Here is a 21,491-nt window from a genome sequence, read left to right as displayed (position 1 = left end):
TTGCTGTTGTTAGAGTGACCTAATCTCATGTAAAAACCTTAATTAGAGAGCTAGCAGTAGGTAATCACTAGGGTTTATAATTTACAATTAGTCCATTCTTTTTAGGTTTTAATTCGTTTGTATCTGTAGTGCAACAACTACATGTGCATGACTTTTGTCCACAAATTCAAATTCAGTTCATTATTTAAAGACTAATTATTAGTTGTTAATCTTATTGAGCTTTAATCAAAACAGATCGACGAAAGACCAAGGGGGGACCATTTTCTCCATAATTGATATGTTTGAGTCCTTCACTATTCTCCAACGCTTTTACTTAGGAGTAGTGCTTCGTGCTTCCACAAAAAAACTCTAAACACAGAGTGATCTAAGGAGAGATTTTTCGATGTATTCTAACACACTTGGTATTATTATTTCAGTCAAATTATGATAGATGTATATGTTTTTATTATTAATATACTCTAAAAATGGGAAATATCGACTTTGTTGCTCAGTCATATTATAACACGTGAAATAATACATCACATAACAAATGTTCATAGTACAGATAAAAATTCCTCACTTGAGAGGGAGAGAGTGAGATTAGGGAATAAACAAATGAGAAGCCAATTATACCAACATAGAGAATTGCCTGTTGTGCTGACCAGGTATTTGTAGAGGCATGCCATGTCATCTTATGATATGATATGGTGCATATGTACATAAGTATGCCTGTATGGACATCTAAGGTTCTATATAAAGCAGCTCAAGTAATTAGCAAGTGAAAGAGGAGCTAGGTAGCGACGTGTCTGTGTTTGAGAGGATCAAAATTTCATAATATAGAGATGGTTGATAATATAGGAAACAATAATTCATCAGCTGATAGAGAAGGGTTTAAGTACAATTTCACAGGTGGTAGTAGTAATGTCTCTAGTGATTATCACCACCATCTTCATAATCAAGAGGGGGTCATCAAGGAACAAGATCGGTTGCTTCCAATTGCTAATGTTGGGCGGATCATGAAGCAGATTTTGCCCCCCAATGCAAAAATCTCGAAAGAAGCCAAAGAAACCATGCAAGAATGTGTTTCTGAGTTCATAAGTTTTGTGACTGGAGAAGCATCTGACAAGTGCCACAAAGAGAAGCGCAAGACAGTGAATGGGGATGACATTTGCTGGGCTCTGGCAACTCTTGGATTCGATGATTACGCGGAACCGCTGAAGAGGTACTTGCATAGGTACAGAGAATTGGAAGGAGAGAAGGCTGCTCACCAAGGTAAGGCTAATAGTAATGAGGAAAAAGCTGAAGTTTCACCACCAAGGACAAGATTTCCTACAGCGGCAGCAGATATGTCTAATCCTCCATATATGGAAAGGGGAAATAGCTCGCTCTCCCGGCGATTTTGAGTACTGATCATATGAATTATGCGAGGTAATTAATATACTTTTCAAGTAATTAGTACTACTAGATCTTAATTAAATTTCATGTGTTGAAGGTACTGACCATATAAAATTAAGTGGGGAGGTTTAATTTTAGGCTTTTGGATTTTGTTATCATGTGTGCTCATAAAGTCTTGGGTTCCTTCTTTGGTTGACTGTAATTAGCTCAAGAATGATGAGAAATTGGAGTTAATCCATTGACTTATTTGTCTTTTAATTCAAATATATATATATGAAGGTTTTTATAGCGAATTCATATGAAGTTTATTGCAGGTGATTGTATGAGATATACATTTTGAGCTGTATTCCTACTTGTTATTAATTTTCTAAGTCGTGACCAAGAAGTAAATAACTTGTGAAATCTTGAACATAGATTATCTTGCTAATCTTTCCTTCTCAATTTTGTCCTCAACCTAAATTCAAGCGTAGGGTTAGTGAATGGGATCTGGATATGCATTTCCCCCTAATTTGTGTCATATATAGGGCGATGGAAACCCTAACATCCCAACAAAAACTGGAATCACCGACCATATGCATCTGATTAATTAAGCATCAGATATTAGTGCAAGCTGCCATTAAGTTTTTTTGCCCTTTAATTATGAAATCTACTCAAAAATCAAATGTGCATAATCTCATCTCAATTTTGATGATAATTAAGTCATGTTCCGATCACAATCTTTCTGGTGTGATCGAGTTAGATCTGATATGATCGATTACGGGAGAAATTGGATATGCTTAGGGTTTTATACATGGATCCATCTTTACTTTGGGGAAAAAAATTGTTTCAATTCGCTTTTAGGTTTGGTTTTTTACTGATAATATATAATAAAAAGACTTGGAGATCATATCTATGCATTTTCTCTTGAGAACTGGTTTGCATTTGAGTACGATCTGGTTGTTTAGATTAAAACTACTTTCAAACCTATCTCCTTCCGCCTTCCTTTGAATATGAAAAGAATAATTTGAAGAGTCTATCCGAAGGTGCTTTGTCCGGCCAAATTTTGGAATTCGTCAAAACAAACTTTGATGCTTGTTGTTAATTTTACTCCGAGCAGTGATGCAAATTCTGACTGAGAACGTGTCCTGATGTGTAATCCAGCTTACTTAATCTCCTATAGCTTCAACCACCATAGTTTTACCTTTGGTTGTAATCTCATTTCATCAATATTTGATCCCAAAAAAAAAAAAAAACTCTCTCAGTTAAAATTTTATTTGTTAGTGTACATAAATGCCATGTAGGGTTTTTCCTTATAAAAATGAAATTTACTTTCAAGACATCAATTGTTAGTTAAGCCATGTTTTGATTACATATTACTGATGTGACTAAAATCTACATGAGAAATTGAATGCATAATTAAGGTTTTGAGAACCATCTTTTCAAGTTTTATTATCAATCCTGGAACCAAAGTAATTAGTACTAATTATATTGGACTTGGATATCAAACCATATTTATGCAACTCTTTATCACTATGCAGTTTGGTTGAGCATTAGACATCTTGTACTCTTACTGTCAATCTCTCTCTCTCTCTCTCTCTCTCTCTCTCTCTCTCTCTCTCTCTCTCTCTCTCTCTCTCTCTCTCTCTCTCTCTCTCTCTCTCTGTGTGTTTGTCTGCTTGTCATCTAACTAACCATGGATACACATGCATACTTTAGCTAGTTATTTTCTTAATTAATTTAAAAAACCCACATTAGCCATCACTCATGTAGATCATGAGGCTAATTATGTTAGTCAATGGGTAGCTAGGGTTTTCTTTGACAACCGAGGGCATACTTTTTTACAGGGGACCACAGTAAATTTAGCACCCACGGCTCATCCTTCCATGGTTAATTTGTCGTTAAGCATCCCCATTAAGTCTGGATCATGCCGAAGGTTTTAACATATATTCAAATGAGCTTGGATCATTTTCCCACACGTGAGGATGACTGAGCTCCAATATGTGAAGTTGTTTGGCAGTATTTTGTGAGGATTTCTTGGCAATTGGAGACAAACTAAGGGAGAAGTGCGAGACTGAATAAATTATTAGGGTTTCTAGGGTTCTCTAGTGTCCTAATTTATATTAATTAGATTTGCCATCTGAAAGAAACCATCTCTTCTTGTTCCTTGATAACTCCAAAAGAAAAGAGGATCGATCGATATGATACAAGATCTGAGACAGGCAGACAGGCGAGACAATGGATGGAAATTTAAGATGCCATGAGGCATGAGACAGAGTTGTTTGTCCAATGATGCACCTACTTAATTAATTTTGTCACTCTTTAAATGTGTTTCATGATTTGCATCTATGGATTTTTTATTTGGATGATGATAAATTTTAAGGCCCAACATGGTTCAATACCAACATCATCCATGTTATTCCAACTTAATCACTTATGGTTAGGTGTAGGTTTTATCATAAAAGGTCTCGGTGATATTAGGACTGAAAACTCCTTGTTGGGTTTTATCATGAAAGGTCTCAATGCAATTAGGAGTGAAAGCTCTCATATATTAATTGTATATATTTGTCATATGACCGACCAATGTAAGATTCTATACACCAACATGCTTCTTCATGAGTCGCCCCATAGGGGGTCACAAAGAAAACCAATTCCCACATTAGGAATTGGTCAAGTCATTATATTAGAGCTAACACATGACTTTTCGAGAGTCTAATCGGTATTCAGTAGTTCATTACTTGAGACAATGCACCGTATTTCGAAGGCTTAGTTATTTAGTAGTCAGTTATTTCCCAACTTAACCACATATTGTAAGGTATTGGATTTTATCACAAAAGGCCTCACTGATATTAACAGTGGAAAATTCTACATATTAAATTTATATAATTTGTTAGATGACCGATGATAGACCCTATTCTCCAACACATGTCATCACCTGATTTCTCAATTTGATCAATGTCATTTAAGCCATATTTATAAGGAAAGGAACATGTTGGCTGATGGTTTGGAAAAACTAAATTTTTGTTTGGACTTGGGCTGTATTATATTGGATGACCATCTTCCTTCAATTGTTGGTTTACTTCTAAGTGATGTTTCTAGAGTTGCTAGGTCTCTAGCTGATTTCTTTCTTTGTTTAGCAGTTCTACTTGGAAAATGGATCCTCTCCGGATCCCTTCCTCCTAATCCACCAAATCAGGAGATCCGGACCATTAAAATTTGATCTAATAGCTAAAGTTATTAAAAATTTTAAAGTGAGCTCATGTTTATAACCATTGGATCAAATTTCAATGGTCCAGATCCCCCACTCTTTCAACTTTGGAAAAATTTCCTTAAATATCTAATTGAGATTAAAGAAATAAAAGAAAACTCGTACTTCATGGAATCTCCACCCAAACCCGTAAATCTGACAGAGGCATGTGGTTCATGAGTTCTCCATGTGACACCTAGCTGAGTCCCCAACTCAACACGTGCTAAAGAGATGGCACATTCTGCTTTTTCTTTTCGAATGGTCTCAACTTTTGCCGGCCACCACAATGTACGTATTACACTTGGCATTTTTGCAACTTTTATATTTACTTTTTAATCATCTATTAGATACTAAATCGTAGTTTAATTATCAGTGACTATTAAAATAAGTACTCATCAAATGTTGAATAAAAATCCCACTTAACTTTAGTTGTGTTCAAAACGATAGTGGTTTAAGATACTTTACTACCATAATCACTGTATACATATTATAATAAGAAATTGTGCACTTATTTTTTATTTTTTGGGTCAAGGGTTTACTTTCTATATAAAACAACATATTACAACAGAAAAGACCCCAAAATAAAATACACACAAACAAAAACAAGGACCTCTATAATAACTCAAAAGCCCAAAACATAGTTTTGAGGCCGAAACAGAAAGAACACCAAAGCAAACCCTAACAGCTTCCAACTGCTGACGCCGCCAACTCGCTTGCCGGACGAAGATCCCCTACACACATCTGAAATCAAACTAACCAGAGCCCCAAAGTTGGTTGAAAACTAAGCCACAATAGGACCCCAAAACGGAGCCCCAAAATCCTCCACCGAGCACCACATCGGTAGCCGTCACAAATCGAAGGAAGCTAGCGGGAAGAAGAAATTGTGCACTTTGTTGTAAGGTAATGCTACAATCCTTAACTATGGAATCTTGTGGTACCAACATTAACTTTTAGGTGTATATATTTTGTTTATTAGAAATAATATAAAGCATAATATACAGGGAAATATAGCCATGTTGAGAACTACCTAATAAAATATAGCCTATCTTTTTTGAATTGTTATAAAATTAACCAAATTGAAGTGAAAAAGACTTAATTACCCTTAAGTTAAAACTCTCCCTTCTCCATCTACCTAGGGTTTTTTTTGGGTAGAATTATGGCACGTACGGCGTCGTAGAGGTGCCGTTTTTGTGGATGTGCCTATCTCCACTAATTCTCGTCGGGACCGAGCTCGCGCTCGATCCCAAAGCCGGAGTTCTCGAAGAGAACGCCTGAGTTGAGGAGGTCGGGGCAGCAGACAGTGAGCTTGTGAAGGGCGGCCTAGTTGCCAGGAGGCATGGAGGAGTTGCCAAGGAGATCGGTGACGACGGAGGGGATGACCTTGTAGCACTTGGTCTTCCAATCATGGGGGAGAACTTGGTGAATGAGCAGGCGAGCCGAGCCCAGTTTCACGGGTCCCCCTCGAGCTTGAAAAGGATATTTAGAATGAAGTCGTCGGAGAGCTTCGAGAATAGGGTTCCGGCCATCGGAATTCGAATTTGTATGAGAAATGATGGGACAAAAAGGACGGAAAATGACATTGAATTTGGGTATTTTCGGGGGTTTTGAGAGATGAGTAACATAATTTATGTTTGTTTGGTTCGGTTTGTTTTTCAGTTGTTTGTTTCTGGTGAATCGATTTGGGAAGATGGGATTGGGAAGTGTGCCAAGAATTAATTTGAGAGTAAATTGTACCAATGATCCCTTAACTCTAATTTACTTGGAGCAATGGTTCATCAATTAAAAATTTATTACTATTGGTCCCTCAACTTTAATATAACTGAAGAAATGATCCCTCAACTTTAAGCCAATTGGAGCAATAATCCCTAAACTTTTACTCAATTGTAGCAATGGTCCTTCCAACATAACTTATTTTGACATAATTTTAACGAACTTGACGAAAATGACCATAGTTACACGTTTTGATGATTGGAGGGACACCAATTGTAGCAATGATCATTCCAACATAACTTATTTTGATAAAATTCTGATGAAGTTGACGAAAATGACCATAACCACATTTTGATGAGTTGAGGGACTAATGGTAATGTATTTTTAGTTGAGGGACCATTGCTCCAATTTGATTAAAGTTGAGGGACCATTGTCACAATTTACTCTTAATTTGGACATAGGAGACGAACACCAAAGGTAGGAGGAGAAGAGAGTTTTAACTTAAGGGCAGTTAAGTTTTTTTCACTTTAATTTTGATTAATTTAATAACAACTGGAAAAGATAAGCTATATTTCATTAGGTGGTTCTCATAATGGCTATATTTCCAATTTTTCCGAATACATGTTGTCTATTAATAATATGATACATGAATTAATAAAATTCTAGTACAATTAGTAATATATTGCACTAGAAAAAGAACATATAAATAAGGGTAGACCATGAAAAAGAAGGAAGAAAGACTTGTAGACAAAATACATAGCATGAATAACCAATTGCTACTTTACTAGACAAATGAAGAGAAATGCATTAGCAATGGAGGATAGCATATAAATATAAGTGTGTGTATATGTACATTTTACAATTGCACTCTTTCTCGTGGAGGAGCCCGGAATTGTAATCTATTCTATAGGACATGAATAATGTTCTAAACAATTACTAGATTTATTTATCTATTTGATGTAGCTAGTAATTAATCACCTTAATAAGTTTTTCTCAAGGATGCGAAGAGATTTTAGTGTACCGAGAAAATGGTTCGTTACACCAAGTGTTACAAAACAATTGGTTGGATACATCTAAAATAAAATTAAGTAAATTTTATTATGACTATTAATTTTAAAATAAAATTCAGTAAATTTATTGTAACACTTGGTGTACGAGACTGTGTTCCAATTAACTTTTTTCTCCAAGGATGTACTCAATCTTTGTATCCACTTTCTTTTGCCCTAAATTTCATAAGTCATGCCCACTTTCAACATGCGCTTATGAGGAATATCAAATACTTTATCACTCTGCCTCAAATTTCTCTTCAAGATATTGTAAGCATAATCAATCAAAATTCTTTTCGCTAGACCAGCTCCTTTGGCAGCCGTCACTTCATTTTCCCCAATCAAATGAACAACTCCCCACCTCCATGCTTTGTCTATTGCCTCAATATCTCTGTCCAACAAATCTTGTTGGTCATCTTGATCATCAACTTGCTTCTTCAAATCCTCCTTCAAATTCTCTCCACCGTTAGCCAAAGTCCCGTCTTTGAATTCTTCCTTGATCTCAAACTTGATCTCCCCATTAGTACTGTGCATATTATTTCCTTGAGATATCCAAAAACTATTCTTTATGAACTCTTTCAACTTTTCCACCAACAATCCTTCGAAGGGTTCGTTCTCATTGCGAACATCCGTGTACCCGTATCTTGCAACACATCTGAACACATTCAGATCGTTAGGCTCTACTCTCCGAAAAAGAAAGCGCTCTTCCAACGGAACCTTGCTTATAGGCAACGATTTGATTGAGACAAAAACAAGGACGGAGTGTAATGCAGGAACATTCGCAACATAATGATTGAAGATCGGCGGGATGCCTTGAACAAGTTCCGAATAGAACACGGCAAGGCCAGGCAAACGAGAAAAGTTTGCATCAATGGCGATTTCTTTGAGTTGTTCGGGAGAAATTTTGTGATTAAGCTCGTAATAGTACTTCCTTTGATGCACATCATTCCACACAAACATTACAAACATCAACACTGTGGCAAACGCAAGGGGAAGATATCCGCCCTGGTTAAATTTGTAGAGCACTGAACTTAGATACAGAAACTCTACACTTCCAATGACAAGAACATATGAGATGACGAGGAATATGTTGGTCTTCCATATCATGATCATGATTAGCACTAGGAAGGATGATGTAAGCGTCATTACAAACACCACTGCTATACCTGTATATATATCCGTATGGACACAGAAAAATTTTCCTATCAGACTTTTAATATGGACCATGTATTAATTTGACTCTCTTTCTTGAATGTGAGACGGTGGCTCAGGGTTAGATTGATTATGGCAACATAAGCATTTGTTTGAATTTGTCCAAAAAAAAAGAGCAAGAGAACATTACCGTATGCATTGCCGATCTCTTCAGTGCTTCGAAACCCTAAAGTGACTCCAACACAAGCTAACATGAGAAGGTAGTTCACTTCCGGAATGTAAACTTGTCCGGCATACTTGGTCGATGTGTGCACGACTTTCACACGAGGGAAACACCCTAATGATAGTGATTGTTGGATTATTGAGAAAGTCCCTGAAATCATAGCTTGACTAGCTATGATTGATGCCATTACAGCCACTCCAAACATGGGCCAATACAAAGGTTCTGCATGCATTCAGCACAATTAGTACATAATCCGAGACGTATGGGTAGAAACTTAACATTCTATCCATTAGAATATTATGGAGATTTGATCCTTAGCTCGTAAAAGGTTACTATAATTTATAATATTATATTCTTACTTGGTATTGACTCGAAGAAGGTATCTTCAACAAGAAGATGGTGCTTGCGAAGAAAAGAGGCTTGTCCAGTGTATGCCAATACTAGAGCTGGATAAGTAACTGCGCACATACTTATTTGAATGGATCGCACTGTGAAGTGTCCCACGTCAGCAAATAAAGCTTCAGTTCCTGCAATTTGTGAATGTAATTGGTGCTTTCATTAATAAATATTTTAGTGTGTAAGTAGAGAATTTGAAGAATTTAAAAGAGTTATAAACTCATGGAATTTTAATTGACATTTCATAGATTTTATGTGAATTTTGCGTGAATTCTCTCAAAATATGATGGGAGAGAAACTGGATTCGCTAAAACCTAAAATACACTGATACACTATATATGGAATTCCTCTAAATTCATCAAAACACTTAATTTTTTAAATCAAAATCTTGAATCCACATGGACTTATAAATTAATTCCTTCAAAATCTTTGATTGAGTACACCCGCATTGCTATGAACTTGTATAAACTCTTTAAAAATGTTGATTAAATACCGTTGGACTTTTATAAATTATTTAAAATCCAAAATAAACACCTATGTTTTGATGAAGAAATTTTAGATTACTAAGAAATTTTAAAATGATGGAAATTGAAATGACGAGATTTTATTTTCTAGAATTTGTGAATTTTCTTGTTTGGTTAACCGAAAATAACAATGGAATTGAACACAAAATTTGTTATTTTTAAACTCTCAATCATAGAAATTAGGAAATGACACATATTTACATGGAATTTAAACTTGGGGAATTGGAGGTTCTAAATTCCAAGATTTTTTTCCACGCGGAAATTCTAAATTTCTAGGTTTATGAATTCAAACAAGAGAATTTGTATATGTCAATTTATAAATTCTGACTTTTATTCAAATTCCAAGTTTATTTCCATCGTCCAAACATAGGGAATTTTGAATGAAGTAAATTGGAAACCTGTTATTGCTAAGGCAATGCCACCAAGAGAAATCCAAGCGTCTTTTTTGTTCCTCCTGAAGTAATCTACTATGTATTGTGGGTTTAGAGCCTTGACCACCGTCGGATCAAACTTGATGAAGTTGTAGACACCAATTCCAGCAATCATGATAAACCAAATGCAAATAATTGGTGCAAAACTGTAGCCTACTTTATCAGTTCCAAATCTTTGAACCATGAATAGGCCAATCAAGATGGCTACTGATATCAAAACAACCCAATCTGTACACACAAATTAAATTAAAATTAATCACATTATCTTTTCACTATCCATTTTATATATCACACACAAATTAATAATATGTGTATCAAATTATCATTACCTTCTGTCATTGCAGATGTGGCTCGTTTGATTCCTCCAACGGCCGCAAGAACTGCCATCAAATTGGAACAAAAAAATTTGTTACATGTTCAAGTCAAAAGAAATCAAGCACATAATCATGCGAGAGTAAGGGACGCTACTGATTTTTGTCTTATTGCAGAATTAATGACTCAAAATTTTAGTGCTCCAGTCAGTGACACTAGTGGCGGATTCAGAAAAAATTATTCGGAGGGTCACATATAAAAGTTTAAAAATATTTTTTTAGACATAATAACCTTAAAAATCAACCATAGTTCCATCATTCATAACTTATAAAACAAATAACAATACAAGTTACAATTGTCCACGACGAGTTTTGATATTTTGAAAATGCTGCATTATAACTTCATTATCAATGGAAGAAAAAACATTGCTCTCAGTATAAACCATCATACTATTACTCAACCATTGATCTCCATTCGGTTACGCAATGGACATTTCAAAATATTCATAGCAAAAAAGCTCTATCTGCTGAAGCAGTAGCAACCAGTAGACCCATAGCTAATGTATTTAGCAAATATACATGATTATACACATGTAATTGGCTAGGTAATATTTTATAAATAAAAAAAGGAAAAATTAGGTTCTCATCCTTCCTTTTACTACTCTATTGATTAAAATCCTATTTATTTTTAATTTTTGATCAAGGTCCTTGGTATTATTAAATCATTAATTATTTCAATAATTAAATATTTTTTATTTCTAAATATATTCATTTAATGTTAAAAATGTTACAATTAGTATATTTATATTTATGACTAAATTTTTTATCATATATTTTTAGTTTTAGTTTGTATCCATTTTTAATATGTAATTTTTTTTTAATTTGTACCAATTTTCTTTTCAATTTTAATTTGTACCCATATATTAATTTCTTTTTGTGCCCATATTTTTTAAAGTTTATTTGTATTTGTACCCATATTTTTTTTTATTTTGCTAAATGTACCCATGCTAATTATATGTACCCATTCATGTAAAACTTTTTAATCTTAAAATGTACTCATTCTTAAATATACAAAATTGTTATATGTAAAATGTACCATTTTTTAATATAAAATCTATTCAATTTTTTTCTAATCCATTTTTAAACTTATATGGGTACATTCTTTTTTCTTTGATTTTAAAATGTATCTATGTCAAGTTTAACCGAAGAAATTTACTAATGTTATTAAGCCTAATATCTTTTTTTTTTTTTTTTTTTTTTGTGATTTTGAAGAATGTACCCATGTTTTGATTTTTTTGGTTAATTTTGATGAATGTACCCATGTTTACACACACACACACACACAATAGTAGATTATATTTTAATATTTTTAATCCCACAAATTATGGTTTTTTATTTAAAATCTCATTTATATAAACAACTAAAATTTCTAATTTTTAATTTTAAAAAAATAGTAACGTACATAGAAATAAATTATCACATTAATTTTAGGGATCTCAATCAAAAATTAAAAACTAACAAGGTTTCAATCAAAGAATATTCATGATTAAGGACCGCATCCAAAATCTCCCATAAAAAAATAATAAAAAGGCCAACTTCTCTTTGAGGCATTTTATGAAGCAGTTGGAGGGCATGTATTGAATGGTGACTCCAACTTTCAAAAGGGTAATGCTCAAATCATCCATCGTGACCACAAGAGTTTGGTGGGTCACTCGAGTGACACCAATGAGCATGGCAGTAGAGAGATTTTTGTCAAAACTACAAAGATGGTCTTGATGAGTCAATATTATATTATATATTTTACCCTATTCTTAGTATAATTTGATAATTATTTTGGTAGAATTTTGATACTTTGCTTTATATTTTCAACATAGGACATTCGACTTCCTCTGAAGCAAAACATGATCAAACGGATGAATTTTGGAGGGATCCGAATTAGAGGACATTCGTGTGTTCCTTAGCTTGTCCGTGTCAAAATCTCAGCAATTTCCACCAAGCGGTTATTTTCTAGAGATTAAATGAATGAGCAGTGCAAGTTGCTGGAAAGTGACATTTCTGGGCTTAAACTACGTTTTTGGAGCCCAAGATGACCTCAGATGGGTTCTTGTCCTTCTGAAGAAGTGTTCAAAATAGTCCAAGTTTTAAATCCAGCTATTTTGGACCAGTTTTAGAGCTGATATAGGTCCAAAACGTGGCTATGCAAGATTTTAGGCGAATTTACCAAGTCAATTTAGGATTATGTTTCCTATTTTATTTTAATTTATTTAGTTTCCTATTTTATTTTAATTTATTTAGTTTCCTAGTCTTATTCTAAGACCTTTTATTAGGAGGATTTTATTTAGAGTAGTATAAATAAGCCTTTTGGTAGACCTAGGGTTTAGGGAGAGGGTAAAACGCATGCAATTTTTGGAGAGAACTTTTGGGGCAAAGCTTAGAGGTTTCGAGACTTATACTTTCAAGGTGTTTTCATTCTTTTTCTATTTCAATAAATTCTTTTGATTTTAATTATGAATATGCGTAACTAATCCTTTTTGCTAGGGTGAGGCCATGATCCTTAGCAAGAATATGTAGTTTCATTTTAATTTCCTTATGAATTTATGCATGCAAGTTTTGGATTGTTAATCATTGTGCTTTAAACTATCTATTTGTCTTAGTGATTCGCGACCATTAGGATATTTAGGAAAGTAATTCGATGCAATTTTGGCGCAGAGCTGTCCCTAAAATTGACTAAGGCTTCTTGTGGTTAATATGTGTAACCTCTTAGGATGGACGACACATTTTAAGGGTTATATGGTTTTTCAAAGGGTTTTCATAAAACTTAATGAGTCTTGCATGTTCACATTCGATCTGGACACCACGGACGGGTTGCATGTTAGATATACATTCTATGTTGAAGGTTCCAAGTAGGATATATTCTAGGAAAACCTAACCTTCAAAATATGCATGTATGGTTCATAAGTAATTAGCAGAGCTACATAGGATTGTTAAGGTGACGGCGGAATCTAGTACTTTCTCACTTTGAATTCTAAAAATTGTTTATTTCTCCTTCTTTAAAATTGCAGTTTTTAAGTAATCTTTTTAATTAAATTCGTTTTTCTTAATTTAGGTCATTAAATCACCATTTTCCAAAATTTTGTTCTAAATAATTAGTTGAGAATTGATTTGGTGTTAATCTATTTAAATTAATCCTTGTGAAGAACGACCTTGCTTAAGCCAACTATACTACGACAATCTTGTTTCTCTTGCAAGTATTTTAAGTGTTTTTATCCTTACTTTTGCAGGCGGTAAAAATCCTATCAGGTCTCAACATCGATATTGTTTTTGACTTGATCATTTGTTCAATGAGATTTTATACAAAAAATAGATCTAGATAGAACTCGTAGTGAAACTATTCAATATATAAAGAATTTAACCTTATTTATTATGTTTTCGAACAAAGATATGCTTCAAGAATTATATATATATATATATATATATATATATATATATATATATATATTATCAAGCAACCATGTCAAATGACGCGAGATATAGATATATACGTTTTTTTTTTCTTTTTAATTAAAGATTTGACAAACCTGAGATGCAAGGAGTGAGGACACCATCACCAATGACCATGGACGTACCAAGCATGGTGGCGCATAATAGAAAGACTTTGGCGAATGGGCTGTTCTCTAATGAAGATTTAAGCCTTGATGCTCTCTTTACTCTTTTGGTAGGCAACTCAAGCTGAAAATTTGAAACATCGTGATCCTCCACTTGTTGACTTGGAGTCAAACCAACCTTGGCATATCGACACAGCAAAGAGTATAGTGCGAACGTCCCTCCTGCAAAAATATAAAAATTACGTATGTGAAGCGTTATATTTGCTCTAGTGATCTTTTTTTTTTTTTGAGGCTTTCATGAAAATGATTTGGACTAAATTTATTTTAATAAAAAACTTTATTTAATGAAAAAGACTTTAAATTTTAATGAAAAATTCTTAAATTTTAATGAAAAAGACATAATTTTAATATTTAAAAAATTTGACGTGCGGACCCGTGCGCCTTTCACACAAACTATTTATGAAACTTAGTGATACTATACTATTTATGAAACTTAACGATACTACACTATTTCTGAAACTTAACAATACTACAATGTTTATGAATCTTAACGGTACGACACTGTTTATTAAACTTAACGGTACGACACTGTTTATGAAACTTAACGATACTACATTGTTTATGAAAATTAATGGTAGATGCTTGTTCCAAATTTTTAGTTCTTTCACCAGAATGCAATAAAAAGATAAAAAAAAAAAAAAAAAAAACATGATAGAGATCAACGTCCACTCCGTTAAAGTCATGCATGGCTAATAGCTCAATACCATTACTAGAAAAATGGGTGATGAGTCCAACAATGTTGTCAATGATGTTGCCCCACCCCTACCCCCAACCATCCCAACCCCACACCTGACTGACTCCCTCCCAATCATACTGCCCCATATGTGGTTCTGAATTGGAACCCCCTTCAATTTGAAATTTTAATTTTAGAGGAATAAAATATGCTTGGATTGTGTCAAAGGGTTATGCAACTGAAGGATTGGTTGGGTGCTCTTTGCAAGTGCCTTTAGTTAGGTTTTTTGTTTTGTTTTTGTTTTTGTTTTCTTTCTCTTGTCCTTATCATTAAATAAAATTATAGGATTATTTTTTTATAAAATACAAAATTTAGAAGTCATTTTCATTATTTTTTTATTATTTTTATCTGAAGTTCATTTCGTACAACTAGGAAAGTAAGACACTTAAACTCCTAGCAACATGGCCAATATGGGCATTTTACTCTATTGACAAATATGAGTACATTTACTCAAGTGAAGCGTATTGTCAGTATAATAGAATTACGGGTTAAAATCAAATGAAATATGGTTGAAAAATCAAATTGTGTTTTCATGAGTAAGGGAGAATTCAAATATTTTTTTTTAACAAACGATATTACTTACGTTAAGGAGAGGATGAGGGCTTAACCTCACAAGAACTAACAATAATATGATTCAAATTCACCTTTGACCAGAATCGAACCTAAGATCTCTTACTTAAAAGTAAAGAGGAATATTACTAGACCATAATACTAACTAAGTGGCAGGAAACACTAAAGATAAAACGCTTTTTCAGCAATTGACTGAACTTGTATTTGCTTACTAATTTTCGATCCCCTGTAAAGATCTTTTAGATATCTGTTATTAAAAAAGGCTGATTTTTTTTTTTGAAAAATAGAAAAGGCTATGATTAAATTGGCAATTTAGAAAAAAACTATCATAACTGGGTATTAGGCTATATCAGATAATATATATATATATATTTTTTTTGTCAAACTATAGATTTGTTAAATTAGATGTTAGAATAAAGAACTGACGAAATCTAAATCCATGCCGTGGTGCAAGGGCAACACTCCTCACCATCACTATGATAGAGGGTCACTTGCTGCTAGATAACATATTATTGATTTTATTAAAAATTACCCAAAAAAAAACCTACATCTGTGTATTTGATCTTATACGTGGTCAGAAAATCACACGGGGAAGGTTGGGGCTTTTATCGGATTAAAAAGACAAAATTAGGGATTTGAAATGGAAGAATTTATACGGGAATTCTTCATTCTGGAATTCCTCATTCTTTTTTATAGTTTAATTATAAGAAGTTTGACAAATTAACCTCAGCAATCAAAATATACAAACTAAAAAAGTTTGAGTCTAACTATATCTGATGAGGCACCGGAAGTCAATGTCCTTTTTTTATATTTATTTATTTCCCTTGAAAAAGTTGAGAATAGTTTAATTATAAGAGACCCTTAATTATATTTACGTTAGCGGACCTACAGGTCGGGTCCGGGCTATGTGTGTGTGTTAAGAGAGGGGAATGCGTGTGCGTGTGTGTATATTAAATAAAATCGAGTGTGTGTGTGTATATTTATATATATATATATATATATATATATTAAATATTTAAGTTTAAATAAAATCGAGTAATTTAATCGAAAATAGACTCTTTAATTATATCTATATAGATATATGAATTTGGTTGACTATTCTATGGATTAGGGCGGTGGTGTCTTTGAGCTTCAGTGAGGTTTCTGTTTGCTACCAGTGGCTGCTGTATTGAATGTGCTGTTTCTTGGCACTCTCCTTCTTTTTTTTCTTTGTTATGCCAACCTAAAAAGAGATAAGGATACGGGGCATTTGAAAACAACAACTGGCGTTGCCCCCCACGGAAACAAGAATATATAGTTAAGTAGGAAGGATTTAATAAGTGATCGATGTTGTTTTGTTTGTAATTATACAGATGTAGGAGATGTATGGAGTCTTACCATCGCCATTATCGTTGGCCCGTAAGACGATAAAAACGTACTTAATGAGAGGGATTAAGGTGAGAGTGTAAAAGATCAAAGAAAGAACACCCAAAATGTCATCGTCATGGTTGATGCCTTTGCTGAAGGTGCTCGCATACACATACAGAGGTGATGTACCAATGTCCCCGTAAACTATTCCGATGCTCTGAAATGCCAGTTGCATTATCACTGCCCAGCCAGCGCCCTAAAAAAAGTCCAAAAGAAAATAAATCACATGAAATCATTGTTATTTAGTACTTAAGTTTGACTGTATATCTCTGTACTTGTAAATGATAATCTCAAGTTTAACTCCAATAAATAACGAATTCGTCATATTTTTTTGGTTAAAAACAACTTATGTTAAATGAGAATTAAATTCCAACCCTCGTCATATTTTTTTGGTTGAAAACATGTAATAGTACTATTTTTATTAAATAACATAAGAAAAATGGAGACGGACCTTGGAGGCATGGCCATGGGGAGCTGTGAAACTGCGTGACTCGAGGTCCAAGGAGTCGTATCGTCGCAACTTTTGCCATGAAAGTTTCTTCCCTTTGAGTTGATCCTTATCATGATCATGATGATCAGAAACTTCCTGATGATCTTGGCTTCCTTGATCTGTAGGGTGTTCCACTAGTACCTCTTCATCAGGCATTTCTATAACACCTATGTAGCCACTTCTCGCACACACTCCAATTAATTTCTAGAGAGAGAGAGAGAGAGAGAGAACTGTGGGTAGTTTCCTCTTTGAGAGCAAAAGCAAGCTAGGTGTTTGAGAGAGAGTTGGAATCTGGGGTGCGCAATTATGGGGAGGTGTTCTCCTGGATGTAAGGATGGAAGGTGATATTTAAAGGCAAATTAAGGAAGATGCCACAATCCAAACGCGTACTCCCATATACTCATTTACTTTTTTACTCATATACATTGACCTATATTTTTACGCATGGTTGGCATATGTACATATAATGTTTGAATAAAATATATAGAAACAAATCTCATGGCACTAGCAGAACAATAGCTAGTTAGGACGAGAGATTTTTTGTTGTACTAAAAAATACTATTATGCAGTATTATTTTACACAAATTACAATACGCGTATTTAATTTTTATTAATAAGACATATAAAACATAAACCTTGCGAGTATTTAAAAAAACACATATTTCTCCACTAGGACAATGGCGTGTGAGAATAATGTGAAGCTAACCTAACGAGACGTTCGAGGCTGAAGATGGGCTCCTTGTGTGAAACTTTTCTAATTGCTACATCTTTATTCTGTTACCCCTTAAACTATTAATTATTAAAGTACCATATGTATATATGCCCTTGGCTTTTTTTTATATATTATTCACGAATTACAACGTCTAATTTTAGAAGCTAAGCATCCCTTTTCACACTTCTGAAATTTCCATGTTTCTCAGGCGACGTCTCTATCATCCGTACTCAATATAGTATAAAGTTTGTTTGAAAAAAAAAAATTAATATACTATTAAATTTGGTCTCGTTTTTTCTTTTGGCATAGGAATTTTAATGCATGTTGTCCAATTAGATATTTCTGTTTTTGGATAAGTAGTTAAATGGCCAATAATTCAAGTTCTTGATAAATAAATTTTATTTTATATACCAGTGCCTCCACCATATTTTACTAAAAAATGCTAGCAACATTTGCACTTACATTTGCCTTTAAACTTTTTCACTTCTTCAAATTATACATGTCATTCGGAGACATACAAAAAAAATTTAAAGATGATTTGTAGATGATGATAAGAAAATGAACGGTTCAAATTATAACATTATATGGTGAAACGATGTCATGTGAAGAAGCCAAACAGTACCCACAACTGCACAAATATGATTAAGGAAAAACTATAGGATAATAAGCATGAAAATCAGAACTGGTGTGTAATGAAATAGTTAAGTACTGTACTGGTATGTAATGAAATAGTTAAGTACTGTACTGGTATGTAATGAAATAGTTAAGTACTGTACTGGTATGTAATGAAATAGTTAAGTACGTGAAACAGGTGGACTGTATAGCTAATTAAGCTAAATTTTCAGCTAATAATAAGAAACTGTATCAACACTGATCACAGTTAATTTGTTGCTTTGCATAGTTATAATCGGATAGCTAGCTAGCTTAGAGCAAAAGTGACAGACAGTTTTCTAGTGGAAGATGTGTACGTAATCGTCGTCATGTGTGACACGAGAAGGATTCAGGCTTTAATCTTTTGGAAGTATCAAAGAAAAGCAACAAGTGTTTGACTTAGGGCATGCATGGTATGGCACAACCAAAGCTCTTAGTTCTTGGCATTGTCAAAATTCTACTGCATGCTGTTTAGCTGCGGTAGGGCCAATCAGCAGGCGTTAAGAGCCAAATTTGGTAATTTTTCTTGTGTGGCAATTGCTACTGCTAACAAGCCTTATGGCTTTTATGCCAACTTCCAACTAATTAGATCGATGTTGATTGTATTACAATATTTCACCAAGAATTTGAGAGAAAAAGTTCATCGGATCTTCCAAAGTATAGCTGGAATTAGTCATGAGAGCAATTATGCAGTTAATTTGTTTGCTCTCCATTTGCGGCCCGGAGGGTGATGTACTTGGTTTGAAAATCGTCCTATTATCATTTGTGATTTTCTTGTGGAGGATCTTTCCTTTCCTTATACTATGTAGCTTGTCTGATTTTGGAATGAAATGAAATGTCGCTTTTTCTTGAAAAAAAAGAAAGAAGCAGCAGTAATTATGTAGTTATTATTGAAATAACGCAGAATTAACAAGAAGCAAACAAAAAACTACAGTATACCATGCTCCCGTTTGATCACTCTGTCCAATTGATTCAACTAATTTTGAATTGAGATTCGGACCACTCATTTTAAATTCTACGGCCACATTAGCTCATGTTACTGACGAACAAAGTTGAGGTTCCACCATAAAACCAACTTACTTATAAGCCCATGCAAGGTTCCTCCTCCCATCAATGTAAGATTTATTCTCAATACGTCCATTTACGTGTGACGAATTTTCAAGCCTAACACGTGGACAACACAACAGGATGATGTGGAGTGTGTGTGGCCATTTGGGTTCACATGTGGGATAACCTAGCTCTGATACCATGAAGAAAGTTGATGTTCCACCATAAAAACAGTTAGCAATATGGGGAGTAACCCAAATATAAACCTATGCAAGGTCTTTGCGCCCATCAATGTGAGATTTATTCTCAACAACTGACCCACCTTACACAAATTAAGGGTCCTGGTCTCTCTCTCAGTCCGGATCTCTAGGTTTATTAACTCCGGAAAAGGATTCGGTCAGGATCTCTCCCATCAAAGGTTAAGTGATCCGGACTGTTGAAATTTGATCCGACTACAAACAAGGGGCCCTTTTAAAAGTTATAATAATTGTAACCGTTGAATCAAAATTTAACACCCCGAATCACTTGATCTTGAGCCTTTGATGGAAGAGATACGGACCGGATCCTCTTCCATTAACTCCGGACTTCAAGATCCGAAAGGATCTTTGATTCTACTATACCTTACTTTATTGTTTATTTGTCTCATTAATTAATTTATGTTATATGTTACTTTCTAGTTTCTACAAGGCTCTTTTGAGTTTGGACTTTCTCATAAAACCTCCAATTGATTATGCTAATTAATTATTTCAGTTTGCATCTGTCCTATTGAATTATATTATGTATTACGTTCTAGTTTTTACAAGGCTCTTTCGAATTTTTTTATTTTCTCAGAAACCTTTTAGCCGAATTCGGTTTGTTGAGCAGGTCCAAGTAAGTGATTTGATCCGTATTAAGTTACAAGCTCGTTAGTTCCTATATTTATATGGGGTGGTTCCATAGTACCATCTTTTTTACACAATTTTTGCCATATGTTTTTTGTGAGGTTCACTCTGTAATGTATTTTAACAATCTAAACTGTTTATCTTTTATAACATCATTCATAGATGATCATTGCTAAAAATAATACAAATCCAAAACCACTAAAACATTCATTTGTAGTGAAGAAAATAGACTAATACAGTTTTACAACGAAACCCTAAACTCTTAATCCAACGATAGATTTAGATAATTTTTGGTAAACATGATATTTGAAAGAAGATCTTTAATCCAACTCAAAATCTCGAAGACAAATATTTACACGTGTATGTGACCTAGATCCGATTGTCATGCTAATTAATTTAGTCAAAGTATGCTCCAATTATTGTGACACTCACACCTATTTTCTTTGTACCTTAATTAGTAACTCAAGTGTTGCTTAATTAGTAACTCAAGTGTATGCTTGATTAGAGCAAATTAAATAAAGGTAAATCGTCAAAATGGTCTTTGAGATTTGCATAACTCATCACTTTGGTCCCTGAGATTCCAAATCGATAAAAGTGATCCCTAAGATTGTCCACCATCCATCATTTTGGTCATTCCGTTAAAAACTCCGTTAAGTGTCCTGGAGCTCTTGGTCGGAAGTTTGGGCAATTTTCAAAGCTTTGTAACTCAATCGTTTCTTAACCAAATTCGACCCATAATATATCAAAATGAAGATAGGAAAGTGTAGAATAAGATTATACCTATTTCGAAGCCCAATGGTTACCGGAGATTGCCGGAAAATAGCCTCAAAGTTTACTAGTCCGAGTGAAAACTTGAAAACTTGCCGGAAACTGGGTAGACTTTAAACGTTCATAACTTCTTCAATACTCAACAAAATCAAGTGATTCAAAAATGAAAATCATACT

At 33.9% G+C, this 21,491-nt stretch overlaps 2 protein-coding genes across 2 annotated transcripts; one reads left to right on the top strand and one right to left on the bottom strand.

Annotated features, from left to right (window-relative positions):
* Nucleotides 1-745: 745 nt before the first annotated feature.
* LOC103432559 (nuclear transcription factor Y subunit B-5) lies at nucleotides 746-1,667 on the top strand. The gene has a single exon (XM_008370753.4). It carries the CDS (start codon nucleotides 822-824, stop codon nucleotides 1,380-1,382), a length of 561 nt encoding a protein of 186 aa, XP_008368975.1. The 5' UTR covers nucleotides 746-821; the 3' UTR covers nucleotides 1,383-1,667.
* A 5,863-nt stretch (nucleotides 1,668-7,530) lies between these two features.
* Nucleotides 7,531-17,411, bottom strand: LOC103432558 (potassium transporter 5-like). Its single transcript, XM_029100401.2, has 8 exons — nucleotides 17,217-17,411; nucleotides 16,736-16,961; nucleotides 13,969-14,217; nucleotides 10,409-10,459; nucleotides 10,047-10,307; nucleotides 9,088-9,255; nucleotides 8,696-8,950; nucleotides 7,531-8,519 (listed from the first exon to the last, which is right to left on the bottom strand). The coding sequence occupies exons 1-8, from the start codon at nucleotides 17,409-17,411 to the stop codon at nucleotides 7,531-7,533; spliced, it is 2,394 nt and encodes a 797-aa protein (XP_028956234.2).
* Nucleotides 17,412-21,491: the final 4,080 nt, after the last annotated feature.

The sequence above is a fragment of the Malus domestica genome, chromosome 03, assembly GCF_042453785.1.
Source record: "Malus domestica chromosome 03, GDT2T_hap1".
NCBI classification, from domain to species: Eukaryota; Viridiplantae; Streptophyta; class Magnoliopsida; order Rosales; family Rosaceae; genus Malus; species Malus domestica.
The sequence above is the reverse complement of the archived record's forward strand: the minus strand, read 5'-3'. Positions and strand labels throughout refer to the sequence as shown.